The 20,988-nt window shown below is 38.0% G+C and overlaps 1 protein-coding gene across 4 annotated transcripts in view; it reads left to right on the forward strand.

Annotated features, from left to right (window-relative positions):
- Nucleotides 1–455: 455 nt before the first annotated feature.
- The window catches only part of ANKS1B (ankyrin repeat and sterile alpha motif domain containing 1B), a gene marked incomplete at both ends in the record, with an annotated part of 433,162 nt that continues 412,629 nt past the window's right edge, over nt 456–20,988 (forward strand). For all 4 annotated transcript variants that reach the window (XM_082076086.1, XM_082076094.1, XM_082076095.1 and 1 more), the window contains one exon: nt 456–589. In XM_082076086.1, the coding sequence (XP_081932212.1) occupies nt 456–589 (134 nt within the window). The remainder of the gene's footprint in view (nt 590–20,988) is intronic.

Below are 20,988 nucleotides of genomic sequence, written 5' to 3' on the forward strand. Positions count from 1 at the left end.
GAGCGCCAGCCGCGTCTCCCCAGCAACCGGGCTGGCAAGTCAGGGCTGCGCCTCCTCCCTCCGTCCCTCCCTTCCTCTGCCCGTCCGTGAGGGTCGCTATCCCCCTCTGCCCGGCCGGCCACGGCCACGGGGGCTGCCCGCTCCCCACGCCCCGTCCTCCAGGCCGGGGCTCGGGGTGTGTGCACGGGAGTGGGGGGGGAGATTCTTTATTGGCCTCGTTCTCCCCCCCCTCCGCCTTCTCTTCCACACTCCACCCAGAAATGATCCAGTGAAACTAGGAGGAGGTGATTCTCCTCCTCCCTCCTGCTGCTGCTCCTGCTGGTCTGGAAGGGACTGCAGGAATCTCTGCCGTGCTCTGCTCTGAGGCAGGGGCTGGGGAGGGGGCAGAGGGGGCTGCTGTGGCCCGGGCTGCGGCTCCCCCGGCGGGGTGCGCGGGGGCTGCTCGGTTCCCGACCATGGGCAAGGACCAGGAGCTGCTGGAAGCTGCTCGCACTGGGAATGTGGCTCTGGTGGAGAAACTCCTCTCTGGGAGGAAAGGAGGGATCCTGGGCAGTGGATCTGGAGCTATTCCCTTATCCAGCTTGCTGAGGTAGGGACACCGTCCCCCATCAGATGCTGGGGGTATTGACCTCTTCTTCCCTCTCATCATCATCGTCGCCTTCATCTACATTTCCATTGCTGCATCTTTCATAGTAACAATAAATCGTTCACTCTCTAGCCAAGTAGAAGAGTGCCTGTGTTTAAAGTCACAGGCAGTCATTTTATTAATATAGTGCTACTGAATTTCTTGCCTTCAATGCGTCAGTAAGGTACTTGTTCATTCCGTTACTAGCTGTGGTGCAGAACTTATATTTTTCTGTCTGGGCTAATATGCACAATATACTAATTACTCACCCTTCCTTTGATATTTCATCTTCAAATTACTACTCTTAATCATGAATGGAAGCGTTAATCACAGACGAGGCATTGCATTGTGGAATTCTGTGTAAAAAGCCATAGCTTCAACCCATGCCCTCACTCATAGTTGCTAGCTTCACTTGCAGAAGAAATTAGGCAAAATGAGCCTACAAAACAAAGAAGCAATTTTTTATTTTATTTTGTGTGTGTGAGAAATCATTGAGGCAGTGGACGTGTGAAACTTAGGGAGCAGGTTAGGTAATAGCAGCATGGCTTTCAAGGTACCTGGATTACTGGAGTGAAACTGGGTTACTTGCCATGTTGGGTGAAAGGACTCAACTTTAGTCATTAGTTGTATCTCAGGCAATATACAGCATGGCTCTGTTGCTATTTTCATCATGATCCTAAGTAGGGACATTGTCACAAGCATTTATGACATTTGACAGTATCCAAACAAGAGAGGGTCTGCAGCACACAGTGCAATGCTAGTGTTCAGTGTTACACTAGGTATAGCAAAAGAAAACAAGTGAACTGAAACACTGTTGACCTAGACCTTGAATAAATTGTTGTTCGTTTTGTTTGCTTTTTATTCTCCTGGAAAGAACAAAAAGGCCTAGATGAATGGAAGTTGCTCAACTGAGAATATATTTGTGATTCTGCTGCCAGTAGCTCCTTGTCAATATTTCAGTGTTCCCTATCAGAGGAAATTTAATGTAACTGTCCAAATGATACCTGTTTAAACTCTGTTATGAAATCTTGCTATTTTAATTTTTAAAGCTGGTTTTAGTGCTGTAAACAACAACAGTTCAGATATTCATAGTTTACCCAAGTTCTATTGTGCCCCAGTTCAATTAGTTATTGTATTATCGTTTCACTACTAGTCCTTTGACCAAAATCAAAACACTCTGTGTGATTGCTTTTTGTGCTGTACTGGAATAGCCTGCTTAGCAAGGAGTATGCCAGATAATTGGTTGAATTTAACATATGAGTGTTCTTAAAACGTGATACCCATTTTTTGCAAGTACAGAAGTTCACTTCAGTGCAATGACTGGCCATTTATATTCCAGTCCTACTGCATGATTTGTGTAGTCACTTTATTCAGGGCTGGTGCCTGTGCTGTATTTTGCATTGTTACTTTCATGTTGTGTATCGTAAGTTCTATATACCCAGAGGGAGTGTATTTACTTGTGTTTTTCTTTTCTATTAAACAGCAGTGTTTTGGTGTTTTATTTTGTGTATACAGAACACTTTAAGTATGTGTTTTGTATATACAGATGGACCATGACAGTCATTGTTTGTTACTCAGAATTTAAGTATTTTAGGTTGTAAACCTTTGGAAGTACACTTAGCTTAAAAAGAAGTAAAGTAAAACATGTACTGTTTTATTTATGATATTTCTTATTAATGTTATAAAGAATGTCTATGGCTTCTGTAAGTGTAACTTCAAAAATTAAAAATAAAGATTTAGCATACAGCTCTTAAAATATTTCTAATTTTAAATAAGTTATTTGAATACATTTAAAAATGATTCAGTAATGGATTGATGCATAAACATTCACAATGTAACACACTATTGAATGTAATGCTTCTTAGAGGGAATCTTAGTAATTTCGTTGACTTTACCAGGAATGTTCAATGTAGAAACTACTATGCATTATAGAAAGTGTTTTCAAGAAAGAATTATGTGTGCTAGGTATTTTAACTTTTTTTTTTTTTCCGAGAAGTTACGTGATCTAACTGATGCCAGTAATTATGCATTAAGTCCAGAATGACATGCAAGATTAAGTTTGGATGTATCTTGGTACAGAACGCATGCAAACAAAAGGACGTACTGAAAGGGAGTCATATTAACATCTCAATCCTGTTTAGGAAATCAATGCTTACTGAAAATAGCAAAGTTGTGGAAAGCCATAATTGTATGGTATAAAAGTTTGAATTTGAGGTTAGGGGCATCTGAACATTTTTTTAATAGAAAACCCATTGAAGTAGCTTACTAGTAGAACTATACTAGTATTTTTGCATACAGTTTAGTAGACTAAAAACTGCCTTTGAAAGTTCTAATAAAGAGAAAGCATTAGATAAAATATAGAGACATATTTTTCTTATTTTAATAGAATATTTAGGAGATGTGTTTGACAGTAACTCCTGGTGTTTCATTGATCATAATTTTTCATTAGTTCCAAAAATGGTGCCCCAGAACTACACCTGTCCCATTGTGGTGAGAAAGGTCCATGTCACTTTTTCCTTTTGGCAATGCTATTCCTACCATTAGGTTGGAAATGTCCGAGTCTTTCAGCATGCAAATGCACTAATACTGTGCTTCATATGTTGGTCTAAGTAGCAGTACACTTTCCCTTTGGATTTCTTCTAAGTACTAGAGATAGCTCAGGTCTATGTGGCTGAACATTCCATGGCTTGATGCCTTTTTTTGTGGGAATTTGCTTTGCAGTAATTATTTACCTTGTGAATGAAATTTAATATTCATGAATTGACAAATACGCATTGATTGTTATCTGACCGAAGGAACAAACTATCTGGGCTCTGATCTATTTACATTTTTATAACCTTTTTTTTTTTTTTTTTTTTTACTGTATATATGGTACTTGGGGGAAGAAATGGCAAGATTTTGTGTGATTGTTTTATAGCTGAACCTGTTCATTGATGTTAATTGCAGGGTAAATTGTCTGATTTTTAAAGGGCTGGCTTCTAACTTGTAAGTCATTGTATTAAATTATGACAACAGTTCAGGAAAACAACACTGTTCCAGAAGACTATTTAAGCACACATATAAATATATGAATGAATTATGTGAGGATTTAAACACGTGCTTAAAGCAGAGTATGTGTAAAGTGCAGAAAAAAATGATATATGCTTAATTAAGAGGTCATATGCACCCAGATATCTGTAATAGATACTATGTAAGACCTTGTGCCCAAATTGATTTATCTAAAGCAATGACAACAAATCAGTGATGTTTGACTGTGTGGACTGAAGAACTTGTTTCAGTTCAGGAGAAGTATTGAAAGGCTCTGGGTCAGTTCATGCTTCCTACTTCTATCTCCATACTTTGCTCTGGGATATGAAGATTGTGGGTAAACATACTGAGGGTGAATACCTCAGATGTAAAAGTTAGCATAAGGCATTGCAACATACTAGAGCAAGGCCACACCTAGAGTAATGTGCTCAGTTTTGGGCCCCTCACTACAAGAAAGACATTGAAAAGCTGGAGAGAGTTCAGAGAAGGGCAATGAAGCTGGTGAAGGATCTAGAGAACAGGTCCTACAAGGAGTGTCTGAGGGAACTGGGGCTGTTTATTCTGGAGAAAAGGAGGCTGAAGGGAGACCTTATCGCTCTCTACAACTACTTGAAAGGAGGTTGTAGTGAGGTGAGTATTGGTCACTTTGCCCAGTAGCAAGTGATAGGAGGAGAGGAAACAGCCTCAAGTTGTCCAGGGGAGGTTCATATTTGGTATTAGGGAAAATTTATCAAGCACTGGAACAGGCTGCCCAGGGAAGTGGTTGAATTACCATCCCTGGAAGTATTCAGAACACATGTAGACATGGCATTTAGGGACATGGTTTAGTGGAGGACTTGGCAGTGCTAGGTTAAGAGTTGGACTTCATCTTACAGGTGTTTTCCCACCTAAATGATTCCATGATTCTACATGTATAATCCTCAGTAAACATGTGGCATAGACTAATTTAGTTGCTTAAACCTGGCTATTTAATGGCATTTTAGATGCCCATGAGTTTCTGAGGTATCTGCATGGCCTGATGGACTTTAATGAAGAACCATGCCCTGTGGAGATACATCTAAATTCCAGGTGGGATATACTAGGTTTTCTAAAGCTGTGTTACATGTGTTTGTAGGCTACAGTCTTCAACCCAAACCAGCAGAACAGGGCTGGGATATGTTCTTTTGCTATGAAACAAGGATATTTTGTGACTCCTCAGAAAACATTCGGAGTTTAGAAGACTGAACCATAAGGGAAGGTTCTTGTCTCTGTTTCCTCTGGGATTCCATTTCCTGGAATTGTCACACATTAGTATATTAACTATGTTTCATGTTAAAAACCAAATATGTTTTTTAGGTGTGTAATAGATTGTAAATACAATTTGCAGATTTTTAAATTCTTTTACTGGCTTTTATATTATTCCAGTATAAATTGAAAAACTTGAGAGTGAAATCCCACAGTCCCCTTAACAAAATGTATACTTCAATTCCTGTATCCCATATCCTTAAATGTACATTAAGTGATTTATCACATAAAAAGAGTAAAGTGTTTCTAACAAAACCAGTATTTTTAATTTTCTCAATTTGATTATCTGCATATACAGAAGACATTTTTATTGACCAACCAATTTTTTATTATTGGATAGAAACAGGCTTCATTTCTTTTGAAGTGTTTCAGGAAAAATAACTTTGAAGGTTTTTGTGTATCTTAGAGACCTTATATCATTTTGCCACATGCACACGGACGTGCCTTTTGCCCTACAAGTATTTACAACCTAGTGAAAAATGGACATTTTTTTATTAAATGCTGGTTTTTAGTCTTTTTAAATTTCACGTGCTAAAAGAACTTTGGATTTCTAGCAGGACTATGGGATAGAATCTGAATTAATATGAACTGGCACAGGGTAGTAGGGAAGGGTGAGTTGGCCCCTTCTGACTCTTTGTTGGCTGCTGCTATTACACAACATGGCAGGGTGGAGCAGCCTGCATGGCGTTGGCTTTTTCTTCTTCTACACTTGGCAGACTGTGGCAAGGAATGGCTCCATCGTTGCTTTCCTTACTTACTGCAGCTACACTATGTATAGGCCTGGCCCAAGATATTTCTCCTCTAAAGTATAAGAAACCCAGCAAGCAGATTGTCAGTCTGGGAGTTGCAATCTGTTTCCTCATCTGTTTCTCTGAGCAGTGTCTTGCTCACAGCAAAGCCACAATTTAGCCTGATGGCCTCAGTGCTGAGAACAGAAATCTACTTCTATCCTTGTGCAGAGCCCTGTGATTCATTCAGCTTCCCGTGCAAAATGAGATCACACATAGATATGACTTGTAGAGCAGAAAGGATTTAAAATATTGAAATACTTTACGAAGCTTTAGTTAAAATTTTCACAAAATTGTTTTCAGATTATAATTTAAATAACAAATGGATCACTGTATTAACAAAAATAAAGGCACTAATTTTGTTTTTCATTACAAATAGCATTGTTTAAAGTAAAAGAAACTTTCCTAGGTTGATTTTGTAAAGAGATTGTATTATATGAGGCTTGCAGTAGCAGGGTTCTGGGCTGATGTACTTCTGAGGTCACTTGTTTCTATGTTAGAAGATATTTATTTGAGATAACCAGTGCAGATAATAAAATGGCAAGTATTTGTTACATATAAGTCAGTGGGGCATCCCATTGGTCTACGCTTATCTTAGTTACACTACTTTTAATTAATGCATAGAGGTTTTTATACTGATGTCCCAAGCAGAGACCTGTACTCCCAGGTTCCTCAATTACATTCTTTATCCTGTTAGAGCAGGAAAAGTCTGTCTTTTGGGGACATATTTAATTTTTATTCCTTTTATCTTTCAATATGAAATGCAAATTATTGATCACTGCAACACTTAGTTTATCCTGTTCAGTACTGGCAATAGCTGATCTGCATGTTTGGCCTTTGAAATGTTTGAGCCTCTCTTAAAACTTAACCTTTGTTCTGTTATTTTCTCCCTCTCTTTGACTTATTTTTAGTTTTATTTCTGATAAATGCTTTCAATCAAAGTTTAAACAAAATTTTATCTATGGAATTCCTTAGATTCTTTGCAAATTTGAAACTTGCGAAGTTATATATGTGTATACATATGTGTACATATATATATGTACACATATGTATACACATATATGTAAAGGTAGCAATATGGACAGTATCCAGGACATCTGGTAGAAATCTCACTGTTAAAGACAAGGCAATTCACAAAGTTTGTGTAACAAATCTTTCCTGGGAGCTCAGCATGATCCTGGATTCACAGCTCTGTAGTTAATCTGTGTGGATAAACTTCTCACTTCTCCTTGCTCCAGATCTTTTTTTCTGAGTGTTGTTCAAATGCACGGCTTAATAATTTTCTAGAATGTTAGACCAAATGTAAAATCTAGTGTAAAAATTACCGAGGTCATATTATCTGTCCATAGATAGGATCATAGATACGGGGCTTAGCAGTGCTGGTAGGACTGATGGAGTTTATGGTGGAGTCAGGAAGACTAATAAGAGGTATTTTACAAACGTATTAAGGAGAAAGTAAGGAAAAACCCCAGAAAGTGTCTGTAACTTCAAATAATTATTTTAGAATTCTTGAATTCTAAGCCACTAGATGGCTAGTGCCTAACTCTGCAGAGGACCATATAAATACATTTTGATCACCATCTTGTTTTCCCTTGTCTGATATTGACAGTTCTAGTAGTTTGGTAATTCAATAGAATTAATGCTGCTTTATACATTTAAAAAATTGATATATGACATTTCTGCTTTTAAGTGGTAGTGTTATAGCAGCACTGAGAGGGGAAATAAATGAAATAAAATGAAGAATGATGTAATCTGAAAGGTCTGCTATCTTGTGACTTGTCAAGGTTGGAAATGTTATGATGAGCAAACACAGATGCTTTTAAGACAAGCATTTTCACAGTCACTGCATTGTATTCACGTTTCTAAAAATTTACAGGTAGATCTCTTTACTTGCCTCAGTTTCAGTTTGTATGGGTATTCATGGATGAATTATTAAGGAACTGCTTGTAGCTCTAAGACATTTTTTTATTGGCTTGACATAGGCATTAGTTGAAGCATCCTATAAACTGCTTTAATTTGTGCTATTGGTATATAATCCCTAAGGGACAATACAGCATAGAGTGCAGTTACACTCCCTTTCCTTCAGAAAGCTTAGCCTCCTCTCTGGGAAGGTGACATATACAAGAGTCCCACAGCTGGCATTCCCTTCTGCCATGGAACTTTTCTGCTGGCCGCTTCCAATCAGAGTACACATCCTAAGCCTTTTTATTACTTCAGAGTAAAATATTTTGACAATTTTTAATGTTAAATGTGTAAGGCATAATAAGCAGTGTTAATTCCTGCCTACTGATACATTTTCATGTACATGGAACCTTTTGGGAAATAGGGAATACATTTTGTTTGAACTTTATAGCCTTTTTGTTAAGACTTTTATTACTTTTTAATTACTTTTTCCTGATCACAGTATTTTCAGTACGTTCATTTTGCATTTAAGAAGTGATATAACAACTCTTCTGCACCCAATTTAACATCTATGAATTTCTAATAATGTACAGGTATCTAGTATAAGAAAGGTTTGGTGAGATTTAATTCCATGAGGTTGTGCTTTTATTAAAATCATTTTACACTCTTTCCTATTTATTGCACATACACTTTCTAAAGAAAGAAGAAATGCTAAAAATGACATCTTGAGTGCAATTTGGTTCCAGTTAAAAATACCCAATGATAGCTATGTTTCTGTAGGTGTTGCAGTCTGTGCTAGGCGTCTAAGTTCCCGTTGTAGCCGATAGAGATGTAGTCAGTACAGTTACGGAGCATACAGAGTGATTCAGCTCACCACAAAGTAGATATGGAATTATTTTATTTCAAACTGAACCACATCCCTAATTTAAATATTTTTGTAGGTAAGAATATTTCAGTGAAGAACAGGAAAATGATTCTAATTGAAAGTATATTTAGAATAGATATATAAATGACCACTTAAATAGCTAGGTTGAAAGAAAATTTATGTAGAATTTCTCTTCTTCTGTTTTATAGCTGATTTGGATGAATTCAGAAGTAGTAGGCATTAGGAAGTGACCAGATAATCAATAGATTACCTGGTCAAGAGGCACAATCCTGGATGGTTGAAGTTAGAGATACATGAAAAATATATGAAATGCATGATGTTGTGTCACATGTGGTTCTTTACAAATGCACCAAGTGTAAGTGTGCAAGAATGGAATTAGAAAAACCTTAGCTGGAGTTGAAACTAGTGAGGGATGGGAAGGGAAAAAGTAAATATGTTGACAGCAAAAGAAAATGTGGACTCACTGCTCAGTGAAGCAGATCTAGTGACAAAACACATTGAAAAGGCAAACTCATTGCCTATTCTGCTTTGTTTTTTTTCGTGGTAAAGTTTGACTTCCCAGGTTCCTGAGCCTACTAGCAAAATTTGTGTGGCAATGAAACATTACATACAGTAGAGACAGATCAGAAGAACACTTAAATTCAAGGGTATGTAGTCCCCTAAGCTGGAAGACAGGAACAGGGAACATACTGAAGCCCAAATAATCCAAGGGGAAATGGTTAGGGACCTGCTACACCACTTAGACACACACAAGTCTATGGGGCCAGGTGGGATCCATCCAATCCTACTGAGGGAGCTGGCGGAGGTGCTCACCAAGCCACTTTCAATTATTTATCAGCAGTCACAGATAGCTGAGTAGGTCCCAGTTGACTGGAAGTTGGCAAATGTGATGCCCGTCTACAAGAAGGGCTGGAAGAAGCATCCAGGGAATTACAGGCCTGTCAGTCTGACATCGGTGCTGGAGAAGGTCATGGAACAGATCATCCCGAGTGCCATCAGGCAGCACATACAAGATAACCAGGTGATCAGGCCCAGTCAGGATGGGTTTATGAAAGACAGGTCCTGCTTGACCAACCTGATCTATCCTTTCATGACAAGATGAGCCGCTTAGTGGATTAGGGAGAAGCTGTGGATGTTGTGTATTTAGCCTTCAGTAAAGCCTTTGACACTGTTTGCCACAGCCTTCTGGAGAAACTGTCTGCTCATGGCTTGGACGGGCTTACTCTTTGCTGGGTAAAGAACTGGCTGGAGGGCTGGACCCAAAGAGTTGTGGTGAATGGAGTAAAAACCAGTTGGCAGCTGGTCATGAGTGGTGTTCCCCAGGGCTCAGTATTGGGGCCAGTTCTGTTTAATCTCTTTATCGATGATCTGGACAAAGGGATTCAGTGCACCCTTAATAAGTTGGCAGATGACACCAAGTTGGATGGGAATTTTGATCTGCTGGAGTATAGGGAGGCCATACAGAAGGATCTGGGCTGGCTGGATTATTGGGCTGAGGCCAATTGTTTGAAGTTCAACAAGACCAAGTGCCAGGTCCTGCACTTGGGTCACAACAACCCCATGCAGTGCTACAGGCTTGGGGAAGAGTGACTGTGAAGCTGCCTGGCTGAAAAAGATCTGGGCGCATTGATCAACAGCTGGCTGAACATGAGCCAGCAGTGTTTCCAGGTGGCCAAGAAGGCCATCAGCATCCTGGCATGCACCAAGAATAGGGTGGCCAGCAGGACTGGGGAAGGGATTGTCTCTCTGTACTTGCCACTGGTGAGGATGCACTTTGAATCCTGTGTTCAGTTTTGGGCCTCTCACTACAAGAAAGACATTGAGGTGCTGGAGAGAGTTCAGAGAAGGGCAATGAAGTTGATGAGGGCTCTAGAGAACAAGTCTTATGAGGAGCAGCTGAGGATGCTGGGGCTGTTTAGCCTGGAGAAAAGGAGGCTGAGGGGAGACCTTATCACTCTCTAAAACTATCTGAACAGAGGTTGTAGTATGGAAGGTGTTGGCCTCTTCTCCCAGGCAATAGGAGGAGAGGAAATGGCCTCAAGTTGCACCAGGGGAGGTTCAGATTGGATATTAGGAAAGATTTCTTCACTGAAAGAGTTGTGAAGCGCTGGAACAGGCTGCCCAGGGAGGTGGTTGAGTCACCATCCTTGGAGGTGTTTATAAGATGTGTAGAAGACGTGTAGATAAGGTTCTTAGGGACATGGTTTAGTGCCAGAGTTAGGTTATGGTTGGACTTGATGATCTTGAGGGTCTCTTCCAACCAAAATGATTCTGTGATTCTATGACCAATGTTACTGAGAGGCCACTGTATTCTTTGGAATTTCATGTCAAACGTGGGACATTTCTGATGAAAAGGAAAATGTCACACCCATCTTCAGAAAGGGCGAGAGGAAGGTTCCGGGTTCATCAGGCTGGTCAGTCTAACCTAGATCCCAGGAAAAGTTACAGACCATATCCTCATGGAAGTAATTTCTAGGCACACAAAGAACAAGAATGTGATTTAAAACAACCAGCATGGATTTACAAAGCTCAAATCATGCTTGACCAGCCTTACTTGCTTTCTACAATGAGATAACTGCCTCTGTGGACAAGGGGAGAACCGTGAATGCTATTTACTTTAGTGCAGACTCTTTCAGTCAAAATGGTGAGCTGTGGACTGAATAAGAGGATGGTGAGATGGGTGGAAACTTGGCTGGACTGCATGGCTCTGAGGGTTGTGATCAACAGTACAAACTCCCACTGTTGTTGTCTACTAGAGGGTTTCCCCAGGATTCGAGGGCCAGTATTGATTGCAGCATATCAAGTATAGCAGGTTTGTAGATGATATCAAATTGGGGAGAAACAATTAATATGAAGAATTGCTATTAGGAGGGATCTGGACAGGCTGGAGAAATGGGCTGATTAGAGCCTCCTGAAATTCAGCCAAAGCCACTGTGAAACCCTGCAGCTGGGAGTGAATAATGCTGGCAACACTACAGGCTCTTATGCTGGAGTTAGACAATTTTTTTATATTTTTCTTGTTTTTCTGTCACATTAGTCATTACAAAAACATCAACATCACATTTAGTCTTTGAGTTTACACATTAGTAACTTTCTCCTATAAGGACAGTGTGATTGTTGTGTGAATTTTTATCCCAACTCTTCATATCCCAGACAAGTGCTGAAATAGTTTAAGTTTTAAAGTGTTTGTGTTGTCACAATATGAGAATTGTCCAGGAAATAGATGGCTTTTAGAGAAGATTAAAAAAAATAAGAGTTTTATAAATTAGAATTGGAAATACCTTCTGGAACAGGTATTTTCCCTCTGCATATTGCCTGAATTTCAAACCTTTGTGTAGTAACTTCCTAGTGGGTTTGTTACTGGTAGTTCTGAGAGTTAACTGTGAGTTTAATATCTTCCATGTTTAGTTGCTGACTTGCCAGGGTCATTGTTTTCTATTTTTAGATGCCACTAGACATGTATAGTGAATCTGTGTGTATAGGTTATTTTTGCAGATTAAAACCCCCAACACATTAATATTAGCAGTTTGACCCCAGAATCTCAAGTCATTGGTATGGTTTCCTAAAAAACCTAATTTATTCTTATTTTTAGTTTTCAAATTTCTTGAGTAATTATTTATCCACTTCCATATCCTCCTTGTCATCTGTATAGCTAATTTGTCAGATTATGCTCATAAGTAATTTGCAATCACTCTGCTTCCTGTTTTGTGCACATTTATTGCAGAGCAGTATCTTGCATAACCAAGTAGTCTAATGATCTGCCAGGGATCTTCTCACATAATGTGCACAAGTTACATTTCAGAGAACCAAATATTCCAAATGTAGAATAAAGCATATGGTATTAATATATAGTTTACGTATGTGTTACAAATCTGTTGTTTGCCTGTCACAATAGTTAAATCTATTCCCTCTATGTTTGCTTTCCTGTAGACTGTGTGAGTCTTGATTTCAGAAGGACAGGAGTCATGACATAAGCAGAAAATGAAGCTTCTAAAATAAAGAAAGAGGCATGTGTTCTGGGTCAGGAATTGTGGCTAGAAGACAGGTGAAGGGAGAGATCTGAATAGGGGTATTTGGAGTGTTTTGGCAAGTAGGTTGTATATAATAATTTGAAAAGGCTGGAATGCTATAAATGGTTGGTAACAAAAATGGGTATGAGAACTAAGACTGACTGACCATAGTTAGAACTGGTGGGGAGCAGAAGATGGAAGTTTAGGAGACAAGATCCAAGGAACACAGAGAAAGGAATTACATTCAGCAGAGTAAAGAGAGAATGGAAGTGCACAGAAATATAGTTTTCATTCAAAGCCTGATGTTTTCATATTTCCTTGCTATAACAAATATTTGTGAAATACGTTTGCAAATTGTCTAATTTTCTTTCAGTGCTAAAAGAGACAGTGGTTAATAAAGTGCCATCAGTCATTCCATTAGTTTAAGTGGAAGAGATTGTTGTGATGGATATAGAGATCCTAAATCATCTGTTTTTCATCAAGATGACACCACATGGTGAAGTTTCAGGAGTGTTAGTTTGCTTTTTTATTAATGGTAAAAATAAGGTTCCCAGTGCAGTTCTTATTTAGCCCCCTGAATGCAGGCATTATTTTTTAATGACACAGTCCTGTAGTCTTTTCTTTCATGAGGTCCTTAACTCAGTTGCGGCCCAGGATAGACAGTGCTCATTGAATAAGCAGTTATTCAATATTTTTTATCCTTACTATTCAACGTTTAGCCCCGAGCCTTATTTACTGCACACAATTCAAACTCTTCTCTAGAAAAAGAATGATTAATTTTTGTCCTGGGCTTTTCAGTGGTATTTGTCACTGTATTATCTGTGACTGAGTAAGGATGTAATGTCTGCAGTTCACGAATGTTAGCTGAAGCACAGTTAGATTATGGTGAGGAGTATCCACTGACTTGGTGCTTCTAACTGGTGACTACAAGGAGCTCATTTTTCACGGTATTGGTATAGTTAGTGAAAACCATAGGAATGGCTCTTCTTGGTCAGAATGAAGGTCTGTCTAGCCAAGCACTATTCTCCAGCAGTGAGTGACTGGGAGTTAAGAGTCTGGTCATAGAAGAATATAGTAGCAAAGCAAGCAAAATAATACTTCCCCCAGTGTAGTCTCACAGCTTCCAACAATTTACAGCAGCTTTCTGAGACAGATGTATTGTCTTTGTATTTAATAGCTCCAGTGAGTTTTTCTTCCATGCATTTGTTCAACTGGTCTTTGAAGCAATGCAAATTTTTAGCATTCATAGCATCTCACAGCAAGGGTTTCACATCTTAATGAAGTATGATGTGAAGAACATTCTCTATAAATTAAGTAGCATTTTATATGCTCAAATCTATAAAAATCTGTTCAGATGTTCAGAGATTTGTTTCTGGAGTAGACATGGGGAGAATCCAGTTCTGTGGTGCAGTATTAAACTGCTATTCCTGTTCTTAACTTGTTTAATTGATTTAGTAAATACCAACATACCTTTTAATACCTTTGATTTTAAAAAAGAAAAGACTTCTTATTTAGTCATCCCCATTATAGGGGATAGGCCTTCAACTGTTCCAAGATCAGCATTCATTGCACAGGGAAAAATAACATGGAATCCATGTAGTTATTAAGGCTAATACATTTGCGTAAGCAGGCTAACTTAGCACCAACACTTTAATCCTTGTCTTTCCAACCTCACTTTTTTAATGCAGCTTTCTCTGTATGTTTTTATACAGACTACCTGTGTGTTGGTGAACAGAGCATAATAAAATTGGAAGTGCCTCTATTAATTTACAAAAAATACAACTGCTGATATGTGCATAATAACTTAGAAAAATGACATGGAATTAGATGTGCTGGAGGATCTTTCTTTCTTTCTGGCAAGTAATCATATGCATTTGAACAAGATCCCCATTATATTATGTGAAACAGCAAAAGTGACCCAAGGAAAATCAAACTTTAATTGTTGGAAGTAATTTGTGAAGATGGAAATAAAGCAGCTGTGTGTTGGGGAAGGATGTGACTTTGCTATCTTCTTTTGTGGGAAACAGTTATCGAGGACAGAGCAAGGTCATTCCCCAGTGGTGGAATGTTTCTTCTTATATGTCATGCCTTAGAAAGGTAGTTTGAGGCCTAAATGGGATGTGTGTTATTTCCCTACTTAAGCTGGTGAATCAGAGTTAACTAATTACTTCAGGAGTAAGCTTTACAGTAGATGAAGCCAGTCATGCTCACTGGTTCTTATCATGTTGGTTCATACTGCTTAACCAGAAAGGAGAGAAGCTTCAGCATTCAACATCCATGTCTCTGTCATTCAGGCAAGAATAAATAAAAGAACGGAAAAATGAAAAGTTTGTGATACATTGCAGACCCAAGAATTTTAACATAATGCCAGTGTTTGAGGGCACACCCATTTCTACCCATTCTCCATCTGAATAATATCTGTGATTGATTTGGAGCTGCCTATAAGAGTCTAAAAATATTAGTACTTGATTGTGTTATTATTGTGACACCAGTTTTGTGCACTTTGTGAGTTATGGTGAAGATTATCAGAAATACAACCAAGAAAGAGGGTTTGGATCCACATGCAGATTTTGCAGAAAATCAGTGTGAAATAATGAGAGCTACTCAGTATGATGCCATTGTTTGATCTCTTCTAAATCCCAGGAAACTGATCTTGGGGAGCAGGTTCAGGCTTAGGCATCAGCTGGGTTCAGAGGTGGACTATTGAGTCAGATGAGGTGAAGTAATGAGAAATGCAGTGACATCTGGAATCTCACGGAATGGGGTTCCTTTACTCACCACTCATGATGATCTAGATCACATATGTCTATTATTTAAAAAAATACACTGCTCGAAAGACAAACTTATTTGAAGACATGGAAGCATGTATTAATACTTAAAAAGCACCCACCTTACTGGTTTCTTCATTTAAAGGATTAAAGTGGCAAATGTTTCATAGGGTTAAAATTCCAGATGTTTTGTCAAGTGATCTGGATGTGTATTTTACAGCTGCTTCTACATCTAAGAAGCCACTATTTAATGAGTTGCTCCTAAAGAATAGTAGTTTACTTGGTGATGTTTGCTTTGTCACACCAAGTGTGCAGGGTGCCAAAATCTTAATTTGAAGATGTAAGTATATTGCACTAGATTTGAAAATATTGCAAGCTTTTATTCTTTTTGGAAAAAAAAAAAAATATATATATATATATATATATCTTTAAAATAAAGATAATAGTTTAAAACAAATAAATTTTTGGTGAAAGGAAAGATACGGAAATTTATATAATTAAAGGGCTCTCAGCAACAACACAGACAAAATTGATAGATTTCAGAAATACTTCCAAGGTGTTAACTTGTGAAAAAAAGATTCAGCTATGCTGAAATAAGAACTTTTTTTTTTCATCCTGTATTTTCCCTTGGTCAATGTGTCTCATACAATCAGAAGAATCTTTGGCTTGTGTTTCTCACTTATTCAAACTAGACCAGTGACTTCTTCAGTTAGTGTTTAGGAGTAAGTTTTGTTTGGTTGAATTTTTCATACTGTTTCTCACAAAGTATTAGATACTCATGGCTAAAGAAATTTGAGCCTGTTTGATGTGACTGTTTTTACGATAAATACTCAAACCCTTAATTTTTCTGTTGGTGAGGGTTGTATAATGGAAAAACAGGCTTTTTGTTGTCAGTTTTCAAAACATACTTGAAGTTGACTTGAATCATATGGACTCTTCACTCTTTTGATTGAGCTTGAGTGTATATAAGGGCTTGGAGATCTATACCCTTAGCAGCAGTAACAACAAAGTATCATTTCCACAGGAATCATTTAAGGGTTCCAAAACTGTGTAAGAGTTACACAGGTACAAATGTCAGAAAAAGAGTAACAGCAACAGAAATCTCGTGATGTGTTTCCAATCCGTAAATAGTTTTTTCCACAAAATGAACTGTTGCAACATTTGCTTCTTCTCCTGTTGCTTTAAAGCTCACCTGGTTGCAACAGGGCACAGACTCAGGAAATAAGTTTTGTAAAAAGCAAGTGAGGTTGCTAATAAATGTCTGTATTTTAAACAGCCAAAGGAACATCCTCTTTGTTAGGCTGCCTACTTCAGCAGGCAACCTCCAGGGAATGAATCAGCTAATGATGATAGTTGTAAGAGACAAAAAGAGCTTTCTTTCCATTCCCTCAGTAACTAAAGATTGTTTTCATAGAATTTTTTGTCCTCCTCATCCCTCCTTTTCCCAGTTTAACTATTTTTCTCCCCTTCCTTTCTCCTACTCGGACATCTAGCTTGAAAAGGGGAAAAAAGTTAGGAAGTGAAGAATCCTGAAGTTCCTTATGCCAACCTTGAAAAAGAGGACCTTGCTGCAGATACGCCAAGGCCAGGGAGTCCAGTATGAAAAATATTGAAGATGTAAGTTAATGCTTTTGGAGAATGCTGAAGGTACTAGGTTTGAAAATGACATGGAAAAATTGAACATAATCAAGGCAGAATTCGTTGCGAAGCTTGAAAGAACAGACACAGTGCTGGGCAAAAGTGATAAGATCAGAGATACAGGGTTGATTTCGAAAGTGGGCCATGATAACTTCTGGATAGAGGGGTAGAGGTCCACTTTTAGAATCTTCCTCAAGGACTGATGAAAACTAAGAAGTGGCAAATAAATTTGTTTGGAGAGTGACAAGAAAACATATGCAAGTGTTTGGATGTTGTCTGAGCTTTGCCCAACAGAGCTGTAGCACATGTGAATGGATCTGCCTAGGTACTTGGGAAAATGCCAAAACCACCAGCTCTGAAAAAAATTCGAAAGAAAGGAGCTGAGTCCCTTTGTGGTATTTCTGTTTAAATGTGTTCTTGGGTTAAAAAAAAAAAAACTCCTGAGAGAATGAGACAGCAGTCTTCAGGTTTACTCTTTGAAGGATGGAGACAGATTGTCTAGACATCTTTGGAAGGAAGTATGCTACTTTGGCTAGTATTCATAGTAGCTAATTACCTAAATCTCCTTTGAAAATATGACTTACTTCAATGACACAAGTTGTCACCATTTTTGGATAAGATCCCAATAAACACTGAAGAGGAAATAAGAACAATTTTTCCAGAAGGTCAGCTCACAGTACACACTCCTATGCAAGTTTCACTTGATTTGTGAGCTGCTGTGTCATTGTCAGTATTTTCAGCAACTGTCATGCAGCATGCATTGTTGCAGTCTTCTGGGATTCTTGGAAGAGTCTGGAATACGACTGAGATCTTCCTGAGAAGAATGAACCTTTTGGTAAAAGTGACAATTCATTATATTCCTGAAAAGTATCTTCAGTTATTTTTGGGTCTTTGGGGATTTCCTTTCTCAGCTCCATAGAAAGCAATCTATATACAAGATCCATTTCTATTGCACTGCCACACTTATTGGGCATTAGATGAGCCTCTTGTAAAGCATATGAAACTCTGCAAGGAATTGCTTTATTTTCATTGTAACTAAAAGGCAGATGCTGCCTTTCGAAGCAGTTGGATTGACACTCACATAGGGAGTTGCCAGGAACTATTTTAAATGAGTACAGATTTATCAGAGCAGTGAAGGGGGCTGTCCTGTCTGTGTCAGCACTGCTTCATGTGTTCTTCTAATTGTATGCCATTTTAGTCACATGGCCTAACATTCAGAACATCACAGGCAGATATAGTTTTGATGACAAATCTCTTTCTCCAACCTCTTTCTAAACATACAGAACTTGACAATAATACAAATGATTAAAATATTTGTTTTTGTTTTTGTTTTGTATTTGTTTTTCATTTAAAGTTGGTATTTAAAACACTCCTGGTTAATTTAGGAAGAATTATTTTCTTTCTAAATGTGTTTTCAGTTTGGTTTTGATGGGCATAATGCAACGAGTTTTTAGCTAGATTTGAAAATGTTGAAAAACCTATAAACAAACATATTGGACTAAGATTAGTGTTTTGTGACCCACCTTAAAATTGTCAGAAAAGGAAATAATGGCCTGACTTTAACTTCTACTTTGAAACATAATCTGTCTCTTAATTTGGTATTGCATTGCTGTGCTTAAGTTGGTCATGTGTAATATACTGTCTGGGTTTTTTTTCTGTCATATTCAAGTGATTGTTTGATTTTTGAATAGATTTTTTGGTCAGTAAGCATATGTTCTGAGTAGCAATTACTGTACCCAAAGAGAGGTTTGCCATGCATCCCTTAAAATTGATTCTCAAGCTTGAGCTGTGATCATTTATCTTTAGCATAACAGCTGAAGATTTGTACACCTAAACATTAATTCACAATCCAAGTGAAGAGAATGTAATTTGGCTAATAGCAATGTATTCTGTAACTAGACACTGAACATATTAATGATACTGTGTAACTAAGTGTTACTGCTAGTATTTGTGCTAAATATTGCACATCTCTAATTCTGTTAGTGCTTTGATCGTTAGATTCCCGTTTCCATTTGAAATGCTATCAAATTGTGGTTTTGTGTTTCCCTGTTAATCAATAGTGAGCTAGCCTATCAATTTTTCAATAGGTGAGTATTTTCCAGTACAGCTTAAAAACTTAAATGTAAATAATTGTTCACTTTATCTTCACACTTTATTCTGTTAAAGGATGTTATTTAAATGCTAATTAGACAAGGCTTGGTATCACCATCCTCCAGAAAATAATGCAAGTAGGAGAAAACATAGTGAAGAAATGTCCTTTTCCCCCCACCTGCTGTCTTTTTTCTGTAGGTGTGCATGAATGTGTGACATACTCATGGAGGGCAGCTAGTCCTACTGAAACAGGTACTAAAATTAAAGTGGATAAAGTTTTTTGGTTTGTAGTTGTTGTTTTTTTGTTTTTCACCAGCTTTTTCCCTTGAACTGCAAGAGTTTTTATGATACCTGTAGTGATCTAAGTTTCTCAGCATAGAAATGACATGAAGTGTAAGACAATCCAAAAGAGTAGTTAAGCTGATAAACATATCCCTTATCTCTGATGTGGAGGCTCGCGTTCAAGTCTCTGTTTTGTCATTATCCCAAGAGAGTTCTCTAACAACTCGTTTAGCCAACACACACATTTTCCCTGGTCCAAAGGTTATGTATAATTACGTAAACGTGTTGAAATAGTTTTTAAAAAAAATTAACCCAAAAATTCAAAGTATTATTGGTCAGGACACTTGCTTGGGAAACAGAATAGCGGTAAAGGGGGACTTTAATTTTCCCATCATAACCCAGCCATCTTGAATTTCATGTTCTGATTTTTAAAAGTTTAAAAAAGTAGAAACAAGCAAACCAAAAGCATTTCAGAATTAATGTTAGTTTATGTTTCACATGAAAAAGTGGAATTATCAAAACCTCAAAAGTGGAGGTCAAAACATTTTGTTGGATGGTTAAGACAGTATGATGCAAAGTAAGTCAGTGTTCTGCTTGTGCTGTATTGAATCCTTTCTACACTGCACTTCTCAACTCCATTTTTTTTTGTGTGATGACTTTTTTTTGAATGAGTAGAAATGTGTTAGAGCTTCGATGGTAGCTTCAGAAACATTAGCACTCTTTGAAGAGGACTTGCAGCTTTCTCTGTGGCTTGGACTTCAAAGAAGTACAGTACTGTGAACTTCTCAAAGTATTATGATTCTATTTTTATAGACTTAGCAAGAACTATACAGTTACACATGTATAGTCATAGGTTTGATTTGTTTAGGCACTGAACAAGATTTAAAATTGTTCCCTTTGCAGTTGGGTATCACCAGTCTATTCTTATCCATGTAAAGTGTTATGTTTTTACAATAATTTTCATCTGCTGAAGTAATTCCTGTTCATATATGACTTCTAGATGAACTATTTGGGGAAAAAGTATGTTCATGAAATACAGGAATTTAGAACACAGAGGTATCTTAAGTATCTCTCTTTCTCTCCTTTTCCCTCCATGTCTCTCCCTTTGTTTCTGTCCACCTCTCTTGCTCCCCTCCCTAGACCCCCTCCCTACCACTCTCTGCCTCTTTCGCCCCATCACTCTCTCTCTCCATTAATCTATCTTTCCGTTCATCTCTCTCTCTCCACCTCTTCCTCTCCTTCATTTCTCTTTCCCCACTCTCTCCATCTACATCTCTTCCTCCCTCCTTTTCTCTCTCTTTACCAGTTTAAGTCATAAAGAGAATCACCAAAACCAAAATAGTACAAGAACACAACTCAGGAAACATTGCCTATTGAGCTGGAAATAGTGAGGTAGAAGGATATAGTGACAAAAAGTAGTCTGAAAAGAGATAAGTTGATGTCTTTATTTGGAAAAAAAATGGTGTTTCTCCCTGAGGATGAGCCAATGACAAGTATGATTAGACTAAAACAGGACAAGTCACCCATAATCCCATCCAATATTAAAAAGGAAAAGAGTGACATAGAGAAGAAGACATGTTTTACTTAGAATATGGAAATCTTGGGTTGCATGCTCTTCTCTATGAACTGAGACTTGCTATAATAAAAACAGCAAATATCCTAAAGAATCGCTGGAGTATTTGACTGA

Source organism: Streptopelia decaocto (assembly GCF_964273445.1).
Source record: "Streptopelia decaocto genome assembly, chromosome: 1".
NCBI lineage: Eukaryota > Metazoa > Chordata > Aves > Columbiformes > Columbidae > Streptopelia > Streptopelia decaocto.